The sequence below is a fragment of the Cryptosporidium muris genome, genomic scaffold, assembly GCF_000006515.1.
Source record: "Cryptosporidium muris RN66 scf_1106632353999 genomic scaffold, whole genome shotgun sequence".
Lineage (NCBI taxonomy): Eukaryota > Apicomplexa > Conoidasida > Eucoccidiorida > Cryptosporidiidae > Cryptosporidium > Cryptosporidium muris.
Genome location: NW_002196571.1, coordinates 1,003,068 through 1,026,429, shown reverse-complemented (window position 1 = coordinate 1,026,429; position 23,362 = coordinate 1,003,068). Strand labels below are relative to the sequence as shown.

General features: G+C 30.5%; 5 protein-coding genes across 5 annotated transcripts, besides 12 other annotated features; 3 read left to right on the top strand and 2 right to left on the bottom strand.

Moving 5' to 3' along the window:
* Positions 1–146: 146 nt before the first annotated feature.
* Positions 147–168: a sequence feature (AT_rich).
* An 822-nt stretch (positions 169–990) lies between these two features.
* Positions 991–1,020: a sequence feature (AT_rich).
* A 121-nt stretch (positions 1,021–1,141) lies between these two features.
* Positions 1,142–1,181: a sequence feature (AT_rich).
* A 328-nt stretch (positions 1,182–1,509) lies between these two features.
* CMU_026860 (uncharacterized protein) lies at positions 1,510–3,243 on the top strand (the record flags this gene model as incomplete). Its single annotated transcript, XM_002139991.1, has 1 exon — positions 1,510–3,243. One exon carries the CDS (start codon positions 1,510–1,512, stop codon positions 3,241–3,243), a length of 1,734 nt encoding a protein of 577 aa, XP_002140027.1.
* A 1-nt stretch (position 3,244) lies between these two features.
* Positions 3,245–3,274: a sequence feature (AT_rich).
* Positions 3,275–3,327: 53 nt separating this feature from the next.
* On the bottom strand, positions 3,328–4,476 carry CMU_026850 (DnaJ domain-containing protein; the record flags this gene model as incomplete). Its single annotated transcript, XM_002139990.1, has 1 exon — positions 3,328–4,476. The coding sequence occupies one exon, from the start codon at positions 4,474–4,476 to the stop codon at positions 3,328–3,330; it is 1,149 nt and encodes a 382-aa protein (XP_002140026.1).
* Positions 3,482–3,509: a sequence feature (AT_rich).
* Positions 4,477–4,479: 3 nt separating the features above from the next.
* Positions 4,480–4,516: a sequence feature (AT_rich).
* Positions 4,517–4,743: 227 nt separating this feature from the next.
* Positions 4,744–4,813: a sequence feature (AT_rich).
* Positions 4,814–5,031: 218 nt separating this feature from the next.
* On the top strand, positions 5,032–6,378 carry CMU_026840 (phosphoribulokinase / uridine kinase family protein; the record flags this gene model as incomplete). Its single annotated transcript, XM_002139989.1, has 1 exon — positions 5,032–6,378. The coding sequence occupies one exon, from the start codon at positions 5,032–5,034 to the stop codon at positions 6,376–6,378; it is 1,347 nt and encodes a 448-aa protein (XP_002140025.1).
* A 48-nt stretch (positions 6,379–6,426) lies between these two features.
* Positions 6,427–6,469: a sequence feature (A-rich).
* Positions 6,470–6,875: 406 nt separating this feature from the next.
* Positions 6,876–9,941, top strand: CMU_026830 (notch domain-containing protein; the record flags this gene model as incomplete). The annotated part of the gene is made up of 1 exon (XM_002139988.1): positions 6,876–9,941. The coding sequence occupies one exon, from the start codon at positions 6,876–6,878 to the stop codon at positions 9,939–9,941; it is 3,066 nt and encodes a 1,021-aa protein (XP_002140024.1).
* A 156-nt stretch (positions 9,942–10,097) lies between these two features.
* Positions 10,098–10,211: a microsatellite.
* CMU_026820 (uncharacterized protein) lies at positions 10,203–23,228 on the bottom strand (the record flags this gene model as incomplete). The annotated part of the gene is made up of 1 exon (XM_002139987.1): positions 10,203–23,228. The coding sequence occupies one exon, from the start codon at positions 23,226–23,228 to the stop codon at positions 10,203–10,205; it is 13,026 nt and encodes a 4,341-aa protein (XP_002140023.1).
* Positions 12,173–12,382: a microsatellite.
* Positions 12,465–12,633: a sequence feature (A-rich).
* Positions 18,012–18,039: a sequence feature (AT_rich).
* Positions 23,229–23,362: the final 134 nt, after the last annotated feature.

The window sequence follows — 23,362 nt, the reverse complement described above, 5'->3', positions numbered from 1 at the left end:
ATAGTTAAGATGTAAAATAGGAAAAAATTATTGATACTTTATATATTTTCTTACAACTATTGAAAAAGATAACTCATTATATTCTAGATGGAGATGTAAATTTGAGTAACCTTAAGTGATTGAGGTCTTAATATAGGATATCTAAGATATTTTATTTTATAATTTTATCGCAGATTCAATTTACTTACAAATATTTATTATCTTAGAGTATCCTATTATACTTTAATCTATTGTATTAACTCAAGAATTTTATATTGGAAATATTATTAAATTGTAATTATATCAAGATTATATCTAATATTTCAATAAGTCCCATTTTTCTTTTTGGGTATACAAAAAGTTAAGACCTAGTTTTTAAAATACTGGACAATGGTATTATTTTCATTTAAATTCTGTAGATTAATACAAAACATAGATAAATCAGTTAATTGTTGGAATATTAAATGAGCTGATATATTAAAACGAAATCTTATTAAAGTTCATTTAATTTCTGATTATAACCTTATAAAATTTTGAGTTGTAGCATTTTAGTATAATAATTCTTATTACTTGAAGTGTATAAAGGGTAATATACTTTAGGAAATTTATAAGATTGAATATATTAGAAAAAGTACAGATGCTATCTCTAAGTTTTATGGTTTACATATATTTTGATTTTACTTAATGGTTTTATTTTCTTTGGTTACTTTTTCCTAGTTATTAATGGTGAATTTAATATAAAGAATTTTTTTTTCTTTTGAAGAAGACATTTTGGGTTTAAGTACATAATAATGTTCCATATATATATTACTTCATATAATAAATACTATTATTATCACTATATCGAACTTTTTTTAAGATAAAGGGAAAATTATAAGTACAAATTATTGATATTGAAAATTGGAATTTATAGGATCTTAACTAAGATGAAACTAAGATGATATAAATTGTTGGAATTTTACACTTTCTGTTCCATATAAAGTACTCTTTATACTAAAACTTATTGTTTGGTTTATTTATAATACTATTATATAATAAAATGGAATAAAATACTAGAAATGTTATATATTTAGACTTTTTAGAATACAACTATTTTCATTTATAATTATAGTTTAAGCCTAATATACAAGATATATAAAGAACTTGTTAATAACCATTTTTCATATAAATTTATTTTTTTTTAAATTAAAATTTTTTATAAAGTGTAGTTATCACATGTCTGAATATCAGGGTCTATGGGTATATCTTTTCTAGTTTAAAAATACCCAAGAAAGATCTCAAAGAGTTTTCTTTAATAAAATAGAATATTGATATAATTAGATTATAAAGATATAATATCTAATATCTAGTTGTACTTGTATTTTTATTAAAAAGAATTTTTATAGACTTTTTTGCCAAGACGTTAAACTTAACTTCTGCTTCCACACCATGCAATCAAAAGAAGTAAGCGCTATAAATAGGAGCCAATATTTTGTATGTTGTAGACTAGGGTATAAGAATACAGTAAGTCCATAATTTATAAGCAACACTATGAGTTTACATATTAAAATTGGAAGTAGAGTAACACCAATAAATGATCATTGTGAAGAACATATGTATAGAAGTTATGGATGTATTGGTACTGTATGTTATGGTAATAATATAAACAAAACTATAGATGATATTCTAGTTGGTGTAAAGTGGGATGAAGATGCTTATATTAAAGCTCAATATAAGAATAAAGATGTCTTAATTACTGGTGATGACTCAAATTCATTGGAAAATTGCCAATTTTTTCATTTGAGTGAACTTGATATAGGTATATCATTTGAAAAGGCTATTAATGAACGATATGGGTGTAATATGTCATGTATAAATACAGAAGAAATGGAAAATACCAAGATAGATTTCTTTGGATTTGAAAAAGTAACTAAATATTATGAAAATTTAAAGAATATCCAGTATGTCTCACTGGAAGGAATGAAGATTTCTCATTGTTGTTTAGTGGAGCAATCTCCAACATCAAAAATAGTACTTACAAGAGTTAAAACTGCATGTTTAAACAATAATCTTTTATATGATTGGGATACAATTAACTGTATATTGACGCATATGCCATCTATTGAATGCTTAACACTTAATGGTAATCGTTTTTTAAAAGATAAACCAAATTTGAAGCTAGAAAAAATAAAAACTATTAAAGCATTGAGTATGCAGAATACCAACGTAGAGCTGTTATATATTGTAGAATTATGTTCTGAAAGTGGAGTATTTGGGAATTTAAAACAATTAAATATTTCATCTAATAGATATCAGGACTTGAATATACCCTTTAATAAAGAAATGAATTTAGTTGGCCAGAAATGCCAAAATAATAAATTTGAATATTCAGAAATCTGTTCTAATACTATAAAGACGAGTATTGAAATTTTAGATATCAGCTCAAATGATCTAATATCATGGGAGACTTTATTACAACTTTTATCATCTAGTTTCCCAAATTTAAAGAGTCTTAATATATCTAATAATCCTTTAAGTGATAATTTGGTAAATAAAGATAGAAGTGAAATTCCTGTTGATTTTATTTTTGATGAAATTAAGGAGATAATTATGGACAATTGTCCGATTAATAAATGGAATACAATTAAAGAGTTTCGAAAGATATTTCCAAATTTGGAAAATCTTTCAATTAAGGGAATACCACTACTTACTATTGAAAATCTATGTGACAAGAATCAGATACCAATTCCAAAATGTAATTTAAGAAATATAATTATTGCAATGTTTTCAAATTTGAAAGTATTCAACAGGAGCATAATAAATAAAGAAGAACTCACTTCTTCTAGGCGTTATTTCATATATTTAGCCACTATAAAAAGACATCCTATAATAGAAATTATAGATCCATTACATGAAATACTTGATGAATTACAGATTTTAGAAGATAGACCATTAAATTTATGTACACCAGAAAATGTGGAGTCTTTGAATGAAGGTTTAGCTGGTAATAATTTCATAAAGCTTACAATAATTCCTGAATATTTTAGTGTAGAGAAATTACCTAGAAAATTTGATGTAAACAAGAATATGAAAGTAAATGATTTAAAACACTTATGTTGGAAATGGTACAGAGTACCAATTGAACATTCTATATATACATATACAAATAACCGTCAAATAATTGATATAGTTGACTATAATTATTCATGTACTCTTGAAGATATTGGGATAAATTCTAATGGGATATTGAGAATACAAGAAAAGGTAATAGAAAATTTGCAATGACTTATAAATCTATATTTATTTAATAATTTTTCTTTCTTCTTCTCTAATAGATTAATGATTCCCATATATTCAATATTTGTAAGATTACATGAATGCTGAATAAAACTTATAAAACCAAAATGCACAAAACAAAATTGTGCTTAAAGAAATAAAGGATTTACCGTCTTCTAAATCTAGGTTCTCTTGTATTAAACTAATTATTGAGTCTGTATAGTCAGTCCAAGGTTTAGACATCTCCAAATAATTTTTTAATAAATGATTATATTCTTTTTCTGTTTGACTTATCACATTACGTATATTTTCTTGTACATCTAATTTAAAAGTATTTGGAATAACTATCTTGGGTTTTTCTTTCTTAGCTTCAGTATTTTTACTTTTGTCTTTTTTAGAAGATTTTCTATTATAGTTAATATCTAATTTTTTTGTAATAAATTCATATATATCTTCCAAATGAAACATTAACCTCAACTTCTTTCGTAACAAGGATTGAGAAAATTCTGCAATTTCATTATTATTATATTTCTCTATAAATACAGGGAACACTAATTGATAACAATTCATTATAGTTATATATAAGCCTTCCAAAACACGAATTTTTTCAAATGGGAGAAAATCACCAAAAAATGGAACCCACCATAAGAATTTATCTTCATCTCTGCTAAAACGGATTAGAATATTACAAGAGCAAACCCAAAATATAAATCCCACTAGTATCTCCTTTAAAAATTCTTGATTATAAGTCATTATAATAGCTAGGCAAAATGGTATAGCTGTAGAAAAAAGGGGAATTAGCATTAGATGCATAGGATAATTTAAGAATCCTGGATCTCCATCTGGCCCTGGAGATCTATCTATATTATTTTCAAATGTTCCAAATCTTCGATACCAATTCCTTGAGATGTCATTAGATAGTACTTCATGAGCTAAACGAATTTTTGCGTATATTTCTTTAGCCTGAGGATCAGGATTTTTGTCTGGGTGATATTTTAAAGCTAATCTTCTGTATGCACTAGATATATCCGATTTTGTAGAATTCCCTGATATTCCTAATATTTGATAGAAATTTCTACTTGTACGGATATTTTGTAGTATACAAACTACAATTAGCAATATTAGAGATAATATTATACCAATTAGAGGATTTTTTTTGTTCCAACGACGATTTGCAGAGGTTAACCATCTTATTATAGGAGATATAATCAAATTATGGATAATAAGTTGGTCGTCAAACATCTCATATTAATTAAAAATTAGTAAAAATTAAATATATAATGGTTAGTGTTTGCAAAAGTGGAAGAGGGGCTAAATATTAATGAAGTTTTAAGTGGAGGTTTTATTAATAAGATCTTTAGACACCCTTTAGTAATATATTGCAAACTACAAAATATTTATTTACTTAAGATTGTAACTAAATTACTATTAATAACAATCCCTTGTTTTTATCTTAAAATGAGGATAATTTTGAATATTATCATTAGTAGTATAGAAAGTTATTCATTGTATATTAAAATATAAAATCTAATAAATACAAATAATTTACATATTTCTAAACTTTAAGTATAAATAAAATCTAATAGTAACCTTACTATTTAACAATGTTAAAACAAATGAAATATAAACTAAGTTTTTAGGTAAAGTTACCCGTGTAAATAAGCCTATATTAGCGCTTAAACGGATTATTTGTGTTGAGTAGTCTCCCAATAGTTATAGTTATTTAAAATCAAGATACTGGAAAATATTATCGGTAGCTAAGCCATATTCATAATATCTCAAAGTAGATTAAACAGTATGAGTGAATATAGTGCAAATAAGAGTGCTGATAGTTCTCCATACTCATATTCAAACTGTTTTTTTATAGCTGTAGCAGGTGGTAGTGCAAGTGGTAAGACAAGTGTTTGTTCAAGGATATACTCTGATTTGGGTGATAAGAGAGTAGCAGTAATTGATAGTGATAGCTTCTATAAGACACCTGTACCCGGAGAATCTTGTTCAATTAGTGAATATAACTTTGACCATCCAAATGCGGTTGATTTTGATCTGTTATATGATGTCCTTGAAAGATTAGGCAGGGGAGAGGGTGCTGAAATTCCAAACTACTGTTTTAAACAGCACAAGAGATTAGAAACAGTTAGATATGTTTCTCCTGCCTCTATTATAATAGTAGAGGGTATATTTGTACTTTATGATCCAAGGATTCGACGCCTCTACAATATGTCAATATTTGTAGATACAGATGATGATATTCGTCTAATAAGGAGAATTAGAAGAGATTTTTCTGAAAGAGGACGTCAAGTAGATGAAATATTGGCTCAATATGAGAAAACAGTAAAACCATCATATGATGAGTATATATATCCAACAAGGAGATATGCAGATCTAGTGATACCACACTACCCAAATGAAGTTGCAGTAGATTTGGTAGTACAACACTTAAGATATAAGTTGAAAATAGATGATCTACGTGTTATTTACTCAAATTTACATATTATACCATCTAACTGTCAAATAAGGCATATGCATACAATTATTAGGAATAAGAATACATCCGGCATAGATTTCGTATTTTGGGCTGATAGGCTTATTAGAATTGTGGTAGAGAATGCCCTGGGTCATTTACCTTTTGAATATCAAACAGTAGAAACCCCCATTGGGGTGCTTTATGATGGTGTAACCTGCAATTTTAAGGACAAATTATGTGCTGTTTCTATTGTTCGTGGGGGTGAGAGTATGGAACTTGGAATATCTGCTATTTGTAGGGATATACCTATTGGGAAACTTCTTATGGAATTTCAAGATCCAAATACTGAGTTAGATGCATCTTTTGAAAAGACTAAGATTCTTTACTGTAAACTTCCAAGTGATATTAATTCTAGATATGTATTTATATTAGATCCAGTTTTGGGAAATGGATTTGCTGTATCTTCAGCAATTAAATATCTAATAGATAGGGGAGTACTACAACATAAAATATTAATTTTGAGTCTTCTTGCGGCTCCAAATGCAATTCATAGAATTTGCAGGCAATTTCCTGCTGCTACTTTGATAACTACAGAGATAGAAAAGGGTGTTACAGATGAAGGTTATGTAATCCCAGGAGTAGGTGCATTTGCAGATAGGTACTTTGGGACAGAGTAAAATACATGGCATGTGAACGCTCTTTTAACGCGGTACATGTATTATTGGATCTTTATTTTTCTTACTTTTTATTTTTTATTTTTATTTTTGTATACTACACTGTCTGTAACTATATGATGGTAAATAAAAAGTGAATTTCGAGTTGCCGTGAGTTAGTGTATATGATATTACTAATAAATAAGGTGTTTTAATATTTACATACTTTATGAGACCTGCTAAGATATTTTTTTGAAGTATTTGGAATCCAGGTTTTGCATATAGATTTTACGGATTACTAGTACTTTTCACTTATTTTTTACTGTACTATTCTCTCTAAATTAATTTCTATGTTTTTTTTTTTTAAACTGGGCTTTATATCTCATTTTCGAGAGACACTTTATTGTAGCATGCTTGTTATTGATAGTGTATCTCATTATTGACGTTTTAGTTTCGTAGTTGAGACTTTATTATGATAAGTCTGGCGGAATATAAGGGAAATTTAATGTACTTTTACTGAAATGCTGAATATATATGACGCTTTCCTTTTTATATTGTGTATATATACACATTTTAGATCAATAACTTCAGTTGAGACACAAGTTAATGTGATTCCATCTTCGTCTAATATAAGGAACGTTATTCCAAGTAATTTAATGAATAAACATAGTTTATCACATGATCAAAATTCTCAAAGTAATTTGGATAAGATTAGATTAGAGTTTCCAAAGTGCCCTCTAAAGTGTGAAGAAGGATGGCTTAGAGATGGATGGTGTGATACTGAATGCTATGTAGAAGAATGTGGTTTTGATGGAGGAGACTGTAAAGGTTGGTGTGCTCCTGAGTGTCGTCCTACTTGGCAGGGTGATGGACAATGCGACTTAGATTGTTTCAATGAAAAGTGTGAATGGGACAAAGGAGATTGTAAACATCTTGAATCACATGGAAAATCATTCAACACTACACTAGAGCATAAAGATTTCGATTATTCAATGTGTAAGTGTAACAAAACACTGTTAAATAATAAGCACTGTGATCCTGAATGTAATACGTTAGAGTGTAATATGGATGGTCATGACTGTTTACATCGCTGTAACTCAAGATGTATAAATGCATGGCTAGGAGATGGACAATGTGACCCGACTTGTGATACCCCAGAGTGCTATTTTGATAAGAGAGATTGCAAAATTTGTTCAAAGAATTGTAAGGCATGGATGGTTGGGAATGGAATATGTGATATAGATTGCAATAAATCTGAGTGTAATTATGATAATGGTGACTGTAGTAATGTTTGCTCAGTTACTAAAGTTGATTATGTTAACCAGCCAATGATATATAAATTTTGTCTTAAATCTTGGGTTGGAGATGGATACTGTGATGAATATTGTAATAATTTTGAATGTAATTTTGATAATGGAGATTGTAATAATCATAACTCACAACTTGAGTCAAATTCTAATAATACTATATTGAACTATTTAACTTATTTGAATTATACAAGTACATCTACTACTTTACATTCAAGTATAGATATGCAATTTAATACAACAAATAAGCCATTTTCAAGTATTAATGGTACTAGAGTAGCAGATAATGTACTAAATATTTCAAGTTCTACTTCTATAGTAGATAAACCTATAAACACTCTAAATATGAACAGTACATTTAACTTAAAAAATAGCTCCAATATATCAGAAATTTTAAAAATACCGAATAATTTTAATAATACAATGATTATACTTAATAATATAAGTACTGATACAAATGTAAGTAATTTAAGTATGATTGATTCTAATATATATTCAGATTTCTCTCATCAATCAAACTCTTCAAGAACTTACCAAAGTAGTGCAGATTTTGTACATTTTGCCAACACATCTAATTTAAATACATCTGTTCCCAGTAAAGAATCTCACATTTTAAAATATATAAGAAGTTCTGAATATAAAGAGGTAGTTCCAAATATAAATGTGGGAAACCATATTTCATCTCAGCCTTTATTGACCTACAATACATCTTATACTAGTAGAAGACCTACAATCTACTATGAAAGGAGCACAAATGGAGAGTTTGAACAAAATAATATAGGATCTGATACACATACATCGAATATTTTTGGCGAATTTCCAAGGTCTTATAGAGAAGACTTTGGAGAGAAAGTTAATATTACAAGTGAAGCATCTACTCCATACTTACACACTGGATTACAAATGTCAGATAATACTACAAAACTTACATATATGGAAATCATGCAAAATAAATCTTTACAAGTCCCTAAAATTTTTAATATAGATAATAACTCAGATTTTAACCCCCAATATTTCAATTTCGAAGGTTATTTGAAGCCTAATTTTTATCTTTCTAGTATAGACAATTCTACAGATCACACTTCAAACTTAAGCTATGATAGTAATGCAAGTATTGAAGATTTGGATAATCCTGCATTTTCCACAATATCTAGTTCAATTCCTAATCTTCAGTGGATAAATAATTCAAATATAATTTCGAGTCCTCAGCCTCATATAAATTCAGATATTTTGAGCTCTAAATTATGTTTGGATAATCCTGAAAGTGAGTATTACATGAAAAATTCGAGTTTGAAACAATGTAGTGCTTCATATGACAGTACAAGTCATATTAATGATCAAAATTCATATAATGCAGATTCACACGTTTCACATCTGGAATTATATAAACCTAAAATTTATAGTGAAAGTACTTATCCTGAGTATGCAAATGTTATCTTGCGACAAAATTCAAGTACTGATAACCAGACTAATGCTGATAGTAAATATAGAACAAAGTATAGAGATTACAATAATAACACTAAACTACAAGCTTCTAGAGAACAAAGTATCGATATTGTTAATGGAACTAATAATTATTTAAAAGAGATATCAAGTTTCAATAATTATAGTGAAGGCATTATAGATTCTAGATATAACTATATAGATCCACTTTCTACAAATTTGGAATTGGAAATTCAAAGTACTGGTGATACATACAATAATAGTAAATATGTAAGTTCTTATTATATGGGGGTAAATAATGAACATTTAGAAATAGACAGTCCTATTTTTAATTTAAGTTCTAATATCTTATCGAATATTAATAGTACTAAATTTAGAGACTCACCTAATAGGACATCAATTATTAAATACTTTAATCATAATAATACAGATTCTACATTAAAATATCCTGAAGTAAATAATTCAATAGAAGTTAAACATAATCAAGTTAAAGGACATAGCAATTTCTATAGGGAACAGAAAATTATTAATAATGTAACAGAGCCTAAAGAGAAAAACATCTATACCAATGATAGGATACAGAACACGTTGCATAATGCATCAAAGTTTTCTTACCCTCTTTCACCATATCCTACAAACTATAATAGCTCAACTTTAAGAGGTCCCCACACTTCTTATAACTCTCACTCACACCTTTCATCCAGCCCATACTTCAGTACGACATATATGTATCAATCAGCATCTCCTACTTCAACATTTAATAGGAAATCAGGAAGGAGTACGAGGTATCAGAATAACAATAACTATAATAGATTATATAGAGGAGGAAATCGTTAGAAGAGTTATAAGTAAAATATACCTACTTTACACTTATTTGTGGGAATCTTAAGAAAAAGTGGTCAAAGTACATTTCAATTAAGCAAATGATTAATATCAGAATAAAGGTTTAGTACAAAAAAAAGTTAAATACGAAAGATAGTTAATATTTCCGTAAATTCAATTTTATTTCTAGTTCTAGTTGCTAAATTTTATTAATAATTTTATTTAAATTTTTTAATTCAGTTTATGAAGTAAACTTCATTAAATTTATTTTCAACATTAATTTAAGATATGTTTGTCTTCTTCAATTGCTGCTCTAAATCGTCTTAAGAACTCACATACTAGCTGATGTGGTACAACAACAGCTCTTGGTTGATTATTGTATAACATTGAGTATGAACCACTTTTCAAAGCTGCTACTCTATCTTCAGATAGTTCTAGAGCTATTCTCTGTGGGCACATGCCACATTCCGACAAAGACATGATCCTAATCTTTTCATCTGTTGTCAGGTTACTAATGATAAAGTTATCTCTTACACTTGGTTGTCTGAAACAAAAGACTATATCATTTTCAGTTACACAGATAGATTCTCGTGTGCTAGTTCCACCTTCAATCATTAAATCATGGAAGTCTAGTAGTATAACTTCATAAGATAAATCCCATCCATGTACTGAAGCAAGAATATTTTCGGGTCTAATTTTTGATGCAACTTGTGTATTTGAATTTGTAGTATTGTTATTAGCTATTGAGTTAGATTTCTTGCTAATTGTCAATTTAGCCTTTGAATTTGTTGCAATTCTTCTTGAAGATGAACTATTAATTGGATTTCTATAATTGCCAGCTATACCTACTGTTCTTATATTTTGTCCATAATCAAATGCTACTGATATTGGATTATATGCTCCTAGTGTTACAGGCATAAAACCACCAATTATTGATGATGCATTGATTACAGACTGTGGGATTCGTGAGACACGTCCACGAATTATTTCTGATCCAATACCTTCTAATTCATCCAATAGCGTATTAATACAACGAATGGCAACTGCAGGAACCCATTCATCTACATTCCAATCTAAATTTATGCTTCTAGCCAAATTACTTAATACAATATCTGATTTCCTTACAAAGCATAAATTATCCAATGAGACGACTTTTCCAGGCTCAATCTCAATCACTTTTTGTTTAATAGAATAATGTGACCTATGGAAGTATGTTGGGAAACCCAAAGGATTCCTAATTAGTAAACCATCATCTAGTATTTCATGGTTTGCTAATTCATTTGCTAAATACATGCTTGTTATACCAGCTCCACCACTTTCGTGTTGTAATTCATTCATTATAACCATTGTCTTCTCATTTCTTAATTGCTTTGGATGATTTATTCTAACATTTAGGATACTATTCATATTTGAAGTGATGAATTCTTGCAGTAGCTCCTCATTAGATAATATATAATCTTCCAGTGTATGAGTTTCATTGTCCAATGGAATATATCTAATATGTCCATCAAAATCTGTTACAATTAGTTCAACTTTATGATATGGTCCCAATATAATTTCTTTATATAATCCATTTTCAATACCACTTTCCTCTAATCTCTGTGCTATACATTTACAAGCGTCCATAACTTTACTTTTCAGCACACGTATACTATCTGCAATATATACACGGACATTATGCCTTTCTTCAACTTGTCCTGGTGGACGGAATGGAATATCTACTTGATATTCTGTATGAGGCTCCACATCGTAATAACTACCCAAATTCCCACGTGTAAATGAGCGACATAGGTTCACTGTAGATGCTCCTCTACTAATTGCACTAAGTAAACTTGTCTGAGAGTTTATACGTCTTGTGCTTACAGATGTTGGTGCCGATAACTGCTGATCTTGGTCTCCTTGGTCTCTTTCAATAGATAGTTGTTCCTCAGTGAGAATATCTACATCTACTAGTGGGATATCTTCAGCAGAGATGTAATTTTCATTTTCACCAAGCTTAGATGGTAATTTCACTGGTGGTATACTTACAGATATTCTTGATGAAGCTTTCGATAATACTTTTGATTGAGCTTTTGATGACAATCTTGAATTAGCTGCTGATGATAACTCAGAATAGCTACTCTTAATATTATCTTCACCAATTGATTTCATTGTCTTTTTACTTTCAAAATTTTTATTTTCTCTGTCAAGTGTTGCTTTACTTTGTAATGTTTCTTTACTTTGTAATGTTTCTTTACTTTGTAATGTTTCTTTACTTTGTAATGTTTCTTTACTTTGTAATGTTTCTTTACTTTGTAATGTTTCTTTACTTTGTAATGTTGCTTTACTTTGTAATGTTTCTTTACTTTGTAATGTTGCTTTACTTTGTAATGTTTCTTTACTTTGTAATGTTGCTTTACTTTGTAATGTTGCTTTACTTTGTAATGTTGCTTTACTTTGTAATGTTGCTTTACTTTGTAATGTTTCTTTACTTTGCAATGTTTCCTTATTTTGTAATGTTTCTTTACTTTGTAATGTTTCTTTACTTTGTAATGTTTCTTTATTTTGTAATGTTTCTTTATTTTGTAATGTTTCTTTATTTTGTAATGTTCCTTTATTTTGTAATGTTCCTTTATTTTGCAGTGTTTCTTGTTTTTCTAATGTATCTTGCTTTTGTAAGGTTGCTTGGTTTAGTAGTGTAGTTTGATTTTGTAGAGTGTTTTGTTTTACAATATTATTAGAAGCTCGGTTATCAATAGATTTCATTTCTGCTGGTCCTAAATTACTATCTTCTCTTTTTAAAGATGACTGTTTAGATGAAAGTATCTTACTTATTTTTGTTGATGACTGTTCTAGAACTACTCCACTACTATTTGAGATTTGTCTATTAATAAGTTCATCATTATTTGAATTGTTGATAGCCTCATCAGATATAGGCATTGTTGAGTGTACTGAGACACTATGCTCAAATGTTTGTCTTGACTGTAGTCTTTCTTCGGTCATTATAGATTCTGTTTCAACATAAATATCATCATTATTTATACCTGATAACATACTACGTTGGCTCTGACTCCCCTCTTGGATATTTGATAATGCCTGAGTGCTACCTTCTTTTAAATAGGTACTTCCAAAGTATGTAGTTCCACTATTCATCATTGTTATCTGATTATTCATATCATCATTTAATTTTAATGGGACTCCTAATATTTCATCTACAGTATAATGTGGATAGGATTTTGGCTCGTTTAGAGTTACATTGACTTCTACATTAATTTTTAGATATTGATTAGGTTCACAAGTACGATCATTTGCTGTTATTCTTCTGATAGCTTCCGTTACAAGTGAGAAGTCACAGAATCTGGTAACGAAGCTATATTTATCAATTAAAATATTGTGCAAATTAAAAACAAAGCTGGCTGTTGGGACTCTTTCTTTGCCATTTGCTGCACCTTCGCTAAATACCAATCTTGGGAAATCAACAGTAGCATATCCTGATTCAAAGGCTTGTCTGAACTGATTTGCACCACGTACATCAGTTTTATTTAATTCATCATTTGTATCATTGCCATATTGCACTATTGCATCAATAAAGTGACCCTTTTCATCAACTGTAATGTCGATGACACGCAATTCATGCTTACTTCTTTTCCCACTTAATATTAATTTCAGTGTTTTAATTAGACCTGGGAAAGGATCACTAATATTTAAATGTCTTAGACAAGTATGAGCTGAGAAATCAATACCGAAGAGACCTTCAAGAGATGCATTTTTGCGAATATGATGCGTTATTAGCCTTGTTACATCTAATATATATTTACTTTGTAGATCATTCTCGAGAATTGCTGTTGCTTCTGATAAGCATGATTTACACTTTGGATTTAATTCATCGGAACAATTTTCAAATAAGTTAAAGTTTAATAACTTCGCATCTCTTGTATTTGAAATACTTCTTGTATCATACTTCAAGTTATTGTAATGATGCTTGATATATTCCCTTGATACTCTACCATCATATCCTTTTGGTGGGATGATCAAAGCACGTAGTACACTTGGAACATCGAAATAATGATCAAATACTGATGCTGTAATTTGATATATACTAACATTATCTAGTGGAATATTTGCCCTAATACATGCTGTTTGCACAATAGCTGCAATGCCTGCCAGTGATATCACATTTGCTGGAGCAACGCCCAACTTATCTGACACTTCTGTTGGAAGATGACTTTTAACTTGTGAGCCAATTTGAATTGCGCCCGGATATTGTGGAGTATGAGAGTAATACATTGAGTGAAATGATACTGATAGGCGATTGGCATCATCATAACCAAACAAATCAAATAATAATTCAGCCTTCTCACTTAATGTACCACGAGAGCATAACACTATAGAAGCAATAAGTTCTCTGAGTGGTACAGGAGTTAATGAAATCTTTTCATTCGATAGATTCATCGATATTTTTGCAAAACTCTCTACAATTTCATCTACATAAGGTAGTAAAGATGGGACTGAAAAGAAGAATAGTTGCTGAAGTTGTGATCTAGTTGGGCCATATTTTCCTGTGCTAATTTCTAATTTACCTGGGTACATTGAACGCATTGTTGGAATTGTAGACAAACTACCACCTGATTCATCCATTTTCCTCTTTCCATATATAATATCAAGTACACTTTGTTTTGGCTCTTGTTCCCAATCTTTTAATTTTTTATCTTTAATATCTGGGTAAAGCTCATCACGAAGATTTTGTGCATCTACTGGAGCGTATATAGCATGGAAACCACCATAATCACCCCATTGTTGCTTGCCAAATGCAAATGGTAACAATGCACTTGTATCTAACTCATTATTAGGGACATATGTATACCAAGAAAATAGTAGGCTCATTTTACTACAATCATTAAATACTGCCAATGTCTCGTTATCTTTATTCAGTACTAAGCTACCACCACCACTATGCCATCTATCCAAACTTAATTGTGCAGAACACAATATCTTATTTTCTTCATCTAATGCTTCAGAATCTAATACTTCAATAAATACATCAACTGTTTGTGGTGCTTCTACATCATCCTCCACTACATGTATTAAACTATGGCGTCCATGAATTTTTTTCTGTACTGGAGGCTTCCATATTTCAATAGGGAACATAAACACATTATTTGATTTCCAAATAAATGATCTTGAGCAACGTTCTGTTGCCGGATCTGTTGCTACTTTGTATTGACCCATACGTACACATACTACTGGTGAAATTGGTTCATTGTATTTTGCAAATTCACGTACTTCATCAATCTTTATTATAACATAACCTGCTACACCAGGTGGTAGCTGATGTAAGTTACGACCTGCATATAATGCTTGGAATTTCATTAAGGGATACAATGATTCAGTTAAATCTTTCAATGATAAACCAGGAGACAAAACAGTTTTTGGAACATATCTACCACCTATAAATCTCATACCCAAATGAGTTGGTGCATCACTCCCATGTTGGTATTGCAATGGTGTCATATTGATAATCTTCTCTAATACACTATTTTGCTTATTTGTAAACCATAAACATTCTTGATATGATAATATATATGCCCTATATAATCTGTGTATAGTATTATATTTCTTATTATCACCAAATATCATAAAGTCTGCTCTTTCGATACCATGAACCATATTTAATGGGTTTGTCATCATAGACATAACTGAGTTAATTGTCTCACGAATACTTTTAGATGACATTAAAGGATTAATATTAATTTCACGATATGATTCCATCATTATATGATATGATAGACATATCATTAAACGTCGACTGATGCATACATAAATCTCATTCTCTGATTCACAATTGTTTCCATCTTTTTGACTTTGTTCTTTTGATTCATCATGGTTTTTATGATAGTTCTTACTTCTAAATATATGTTTTGGTTGGAAATAAACATTAAATAGTAAGTCATAAAATTGGGTTAGTGTTGAGGTTGGTAATGAGCCAGAGAATAGTGCAGTTAGCAGACTATAAAACACTTCTTCTAGTTGGAATCCAGATGCTACCATATTATCATATTCATATGGGTGTAGTAGTTCTAATGCACTCTTTAAAAAGATAATATCATGAATTTGAGCAGGCATATTATCATCTTCATCTTGTTTATCATCTTTTTCTGTTGTAAAGTATGGTAACAGTGCTCCTTTAATTATTCTCTGCTCCTTGTGTTTACTACCTATTGTAATTGAGTGTTTTGAGCCACAAACTGCATATATCAAGTAGAATACATCTTCACTAGTTAAACAGACTCCTCCAAAATTCATTAATAGTTCAATTGTTAGTGATAGTAAACCAAATGTATATTGTAATGGTAATCCGACATGGAATTTTTCACAATTAAATACATTATATTTCTTTCTTAATGAAAATACTACTAAACTTCGTACAATATATCTGACATTATCCCAAAATGCTTGAACATGGTCAATACCTAAGATTGTCTCACAGATGTGATATCTTATCTTTGCACATTCCAGATCTTCATCTAGTTGGCGTAATACACACGAGTTACAATTTTCTGCATATTCAATTAAATATGAGAATAATGTATCATGACCACATTTGCTTGCATCATTCAAAGATCTCCACTTCTTATAAATATTTTCTTTCAAATCATATGCACCACTAATTTGCATCCAGACATATGGGCGATAGTAATTTGGAATACCGGATTTTAATAAAGACCAAATCTTTTCATTAGGTATTTCATCATCATTTTCGTTATTAGTTTTTTGGTTATTAAGTGACGGTACAAGTAGATCACTAAAATTAAAGATTACAGGGACTGATTCTATCATTGCTGGAATTGATATTGGGAATTGCATATCAATTGTGCGATCTCTATTAAATACAAATACATTATTCCATTGAATATTTTGTTGTTTCAATCTTTCAGGAGTTTCAATACCTAATATTGTTCTTGTAGCAATACCTGATGGTGTTGCTGCTAATAATCTCCATTGATCATTTTCACTGAAATATTGATACACATTAATATGTGGTTTAATTTCATTCAAGTCATCAGTATTTTCAGATACTACATTACGTACATCCCTAACTATTAGATTGAATACACCTTCTGTTGTACTTTTAATTCTCCACCCTACTTCCATATTTATAAATGTAGATAGTTTTTCACTAGACAAGTACTCTTTACGTGTATCATATCTTGTTTTACGTTCAGCTTGAATTGATGCTGAATATGAATACAACCTAATAGTTGAATTAATTTTATTAAGTAGTAGAGACGATAGTGATGGTAATAGAAATTCGCCTAAATATTCATCTTCATTCCAAAGTTCCAGCAAAATTTGTGGTAATTTATCTCGAACATTAGCATTTACTAATATTGACCAGCTATCATGAGATAATTCATCAACCTTATGTAGTAATAACCCTTGTCTATAAAGTTGTTCCCATTGCTGTAAACCCTTGTTGCTTGAATCTGCTAGCAAGTATTTCCATCGGGACATGCTTTGTTTTTCAACAAGATCAGTTAATGGCTCCAAGAACATCATATGTTCATAAATACAACGTTCATATATCCATTGTTCAGCTGGTCTCAACAAATACATTTGAATTACCTTTAACATCTTAATATCGCTTCCATTTTGTCTCAACATATCAAAGGTATCACCATTTAACTGTTTAAATTTATTAGCATATACTCTAGAAATCTTGTTTGCTAAAGGAGTATTTGGATCATATGGAGTTTTGATATATGGAATACCACTGCTATCAAATTGTTTCCTGTGGTAATCCAAAATGTGCTCTTTGTAATCATTAGCTGTTGGTTGAAATTCTGACAGTAATCTAATATCCTTTGCTCCATATCTTACTAGAAAGCATATATCACCGTGATAATCAACATCCTCTTTTACTCTAACTCTCCATGAGCCATGTATTCTACGTGCTTGGTTAGTTTCTCCATAAAGAGCACGGTAGAATTTTTCAACAGTTATTTCTGGATCTTGATCTAGCACAAATTCCAATGCTTCTTGAACACTTTTGAAGGCGTATTTCTTACCACCAGTATTTGATGCAGATATTACATATGAATATTGTGGTATAATTCTTTTAAATTTAATATTAAATGGATTCTCTGGAGTCAAGTAATCCACTGTATTTAATATTACATGACCAACAAAAGTATCATTTTCAGTATTTCTAACAGTACCATCCAATATAGTACTTGTTATTTCCTCAACCTTTTCAGTATTTTCTTGGAATATTTTAATAACTAAAATTGGTACTTCATCACTTGCTTCAATATATGTAGTATTAAATACATATCCACCAGTTTCACAATTATTCTTATTATTATAAAATCTACACTTGTAAGTATTATAAATATCATTAATTGCTTTATTTCTATCAACTTTATCAGGAATTATGCCCACTAGTTCGCCACTAATTTCATCTAAAATTTTAGCATCTTCTGAATCTTTTTCATAAGGTGATGTTTCATCAGGTAGTACATTATAACATGTATCTGATACATAATACGAGCTGAATGTTATATCTTGTATTAGAGATATAAACTCCTCTCTAAGTTTATCTACAGAATTCTCATCACCTTGTTTTATTTGTGTTGAGTATCCAAAAGGTATATAACTTGCATGAAGTTCAGCTAACCTAGAGTCTATTGGAGCTGGACGCAGTTGCTGTGGTAACAGAGTATCTTTAACATCTTTCTTATCCATATTAAAGTTGCATATTCTTTCTTCAATTAAGCGTCTTACTGCTTGTCTTAAATTACTCTTAACATCATAATTGCACTCATTTTCAATAATTTCATATAACCTTTTCGGAATACGTGACCATTGGAATACAGTGTAAAAGTTTAAAGGTTGAGTATTTCTGCATAAGACGTTGACACCATCTATTACTACTTCCAATTCTCCACTATCATAGCGTTTTCCTTTATTATTAGCAACACCTAATAAATGCCTTTCTAATTTCATTGATGAGGCTTTGCAATCTTTGTAATCTCGTTCTTCACTGCTCATTATATCACGAATACGTTCATATGCTCTCACTCTACGGAATGCTTTTTCACGAATTGTATTTCTAATAATTGTAGCCCATAAAGTCATTTGCTGTGGAGTTTCCGCTTTAATAAATAATATCCATTCATACTCACAAAATATGGGATTGACATCCAGTGGTAGATATCCACCATAGTTAAGAATGTGACTAAATACATTGATACTGTTATCTGCATATCTAGTTATTAATGTGTCATATACATGAATACCTGCTTTGTGGGGTGTGGTTAAAAATGAAAGAGGAACTCCCATAACTAATCTTTGTTCAGGGATAAATACACAGCCCTCCGGGAATTCGGTTGGGTTAATATCAATGTTTTCAGGCCATCTGCATAAAGCTGTACGATTTTTGAAAATAGCAATAATGGTAACAGGAACATGCCTTACACGATGTGTTAATCTTGTTACTCTTTCGCCTGGTCTAAAGCCATCGGTAAGAATACGATGCCAAATACCAGGTAGTTTACGATCTCTAAATGTTCTTGGATCTTCTGGTAAATAAAATTCTGCAGGTACTGGATCTTGCGTATAAAGTGGAACTGGTTGTGCATCAATAGCTTTTAATTCTTCATATAATGTAGATTGAGAGTGATTCTGGTCAAGTAAGTTCAGATCATTAATTTGGTTGTCAGAATTATTTTGAAAGCCACCTAGTTCGTATTCAATGTAATTACCAATAGGACGCAATGGCAAACCTAAACAGCCAGCCTTCATTGGATCGAATTTACCTGGGCAACTCCTTTGGTGAAACTCTTTTCTTGAAACTGGATATTTCAATTCCTCCTCAACTACTAGCAACGCTGTATCACCAACTAATTTGAAATCATCTGATTGGTCAATAACTTTTTTCAATGTAACGTCTGTTTTCCTCCTCAATGTCACCATCATTCTAATTTGAACATTGGGCATTATATCTTGCCTTGCTTCTTGTAATTCTGTAGATTTAGGGCCTAATTGTGCAATTTGAAGTGCATAGTCTAAGCCTTTGCTACCATATAATGCAGATGCAGTAGGTTTAAATACTGCATATAGTCCATTACTGCTATGTGGATCATTCAAGTTCAACTTTGTTGCATCCACTAATAATTCCCCCATAATGACAGAGTCTTGCAGTAATCGTGCAAGTGATGAACAGCGATCTTCACTACCAACAGCTCGTCTTATCAGTATTTGTAGACATTTAGGGTCTACATTTAACTGATTATCATATGTTGGAATATATAAATGAGAACGAAAATCAGCAGCTGCACTATCATATCTAGTCTGTACTAAATGTGTAACGCAACTTACATCTCCCATAATAACTTCAACAAAATATAGACCCGGTGTCCAAGCAGGATCTAGCGTTACTTGCCCTATATACAATTCAACACAATCTCCTTGTTTAGCTTTAATACTATTTCTTGCTAAATCTAAGGTATATGAAGATAGGGCTTGCAGTCCACCTAAGCAAATTGTTTCAGGTGAAATTGGATTTTCTCCCATAATATCAATGTCATCAGTAGTATCAGCAGCAACATCTAACTGACCTAAAGATAAATATTCTAATTCCTCACTATCATTATCCAATAATCCCAAATATTTAAGAATCTGTACTGCTCTTGTATTTCCTTCACCACTAGTGTTAACATCTGGAACTGGTTGCTTAAAAATGAAGGAGTCAACAGAAATAAATTGGACTCTTTGTCTTACTATTTTATCCATAGAACATAAATCTTTTAATGGGACATCAATTGATGCAATTACTTCGTCTGGAATATTTTCAACTGGAGACTTGACCCATAAATCAATTGTACAAATAGCTTCCTCAAATATTTTCATTCTAATCTGTCTAAGCATCTCAGGAGATGCATTGGAAGATGCCAATAATGGAACCTCTACACAAAAGTTTATGTCATAAGTTGGATTAATACCTACAGCATGAGCAGAAGTATATGATTGGTGGAAGGCAGTAATTCGTAAATAAGTTTGAACAGTACTATCTCGTATATCATTAGCCTTGTCAACCTGAATTGTTTGAAAAGGATCAACTACGCTCAGTTCAGGTGGTGCAACCAATCCTTCAATCAACTTGCCAGTTTTTAAGGCTACTGCAGTTGCATTTTTATTATGTGACTTGTTTTGAGAACTCCCAGTATCTTTAACTGAAGTTAGTCCTCTGCTAAAAAGATATCTTATCGAAGAAATTGTCGAATTTGAGGGCATAAATTTACTGCTATCTTGCTTTTCCAAAATTTCATTATCTAGTTGAATTTCTGAATCAACATTTTCATTATTAGTCATAGTAGCTGCAGTAAAAAGTCTCCTTATACTTGAAATAGTAGATGACATTGAACATAAATTATCATCTTTCTCCTTAACATTAGAAACTAATGACTTAATTGTGCTAAGTTGAGATTCCTGATAATTATCACCATAAGTAAGTGCAGCCATAATAGTGAGTTTTTCATATGCTGACATATTTTGTAGCTCTCTAGCATAATACTGGTAATATCCAACATATAAACGTGAAAATCTTTCATTTAAGCTTACGGACTTTACATTAATATTAACTCTTAATACATTTACTGGTGTGTCTCTAATTAAAAAATCAGGTGAAATAGCTGGTTTAAATCCAATCCTAGGACCACAAATTGCTAACCAATTACCAGAAGTTACTTTAACTTGCTCATCTTTAGCTATCAGCATTTTATTTGGAAAGCATGGATCTTGTTGGCTATATACCAATTCATCCACACATTCAGCAATATCATATTCTTTTTCAATAATTGGAGCTGCTGGTAAATCTTTAGCCAAATAACTGGGTTTTGCAGCATTTACAATAATACATGATATTGAGTCAACATTTACAAACATACTTTTTGGTTGAGTTTTATTCCACTTTTTGGGTGACCATAAAATTTTACTTAAATCACTTGAAATTTTTACTCTAGATTCTTCTTGATACGTTGGAATTGCAGAATACTTTGTACAAGAAGATTTTGAAGCTTGATTTATCTTATCTAAAATACTACACTGATATGACTTAACTGCTGAGTTGACATAAAATACTGTTGGGAAATCCCTTCCTTGTTGTCCCTGCTTTATCTGAGAACCTGCAGAGGTAGCTGCAATAGCAGCTACATCACTTTCTGTTGTCTCAATACTTTCGGCTGAATTTTTAAATTGTGCTTGACTTTTGCTTTTTTCACGTCTGTAACCTTCTTGAATTAGTTCAATAATAGATTCACGCTTTTGTTCAGCACGTAATAACAACTTATCACGTCGATAAAGTCTACCAAGCATTACTTCACGACCTAACAATTTTAATCCTTCATTCATATCCTTATTCTGTACTTGGTGTATCTTCACCCACTTATTTAGTACTCTGGTAGCTTTAAGATATCTTAGTCTATTAACGAAACATCTTAACATAGTCTCACGATGTGCACGATTTTCCGCTTCAAATACTAATGCATCCCAAGCTAGTGGTATATCTCTCTGTGCAATACGAGTAATAACATTTGAAATTAATGCTGCTTGGTTTGGATCTAAATTCAGATTTGCAACATGAAAGATTTTAACCCAGTCTGCAATTTCTTCTTTAGTATTGCTATATAGACAAAAATGTCTAACTTTTGGCTCTTTTGTAACTATTGAAAGTCTGTACTTAGCTTCAATTTGCTCAATGGAACGATCTTCTTTCAATATTTCTATTGGTGATGACCATGGAGTCTTATGGGGGGGTGAATCACGATCTTCTACTTCGTATGCAGCACCTATTAAACTATATAGTTTAGGATGAGCATCTTCATTAGCAGTATGATAAACTGCTAAATTTGTCCCTTTAAATATAAACCATCTAGGAGATAATCTTCCCAAAATTCCAAGTTTTTTAATACAATATTTCCTATTCATTATTATACGCCCACTACCTTCATCATCTACCATAAGTTTCTGTGAAATATCCCTCATTTCCTCTGTAATTTGGCCATTTTTAACATCTAGATATTTTCCTTGACTCTCAGAATCACTCCATGCAGTCCTGTTATAATGGCTCATTAACATAGCTCTAATTAAAGGTATGGTATATAGTTTTCCTTCTTTTTGATTTCGTGTCATTTCATCACAGCTCATATCTTTCCTATAATGCAATAACCAGTCCTTTGTTATTGCAATTGGCGTTTCGCCTGAATTAATACGGATTTCATTAAATTCCATTGTATCTGATTCTCCCACGTTTCCAGGTAAATCCATTATTATCTAGTCCTAAAAAATAAGTATTGTATGCTTTTATTAAGAATTTAGATCTTGATATGAAAATTTGTAGTTCACTTTATGAAACAAAAGATAAGTTTCAGAACTCAGAGCACAGTAGAAAGTTAAAAAGT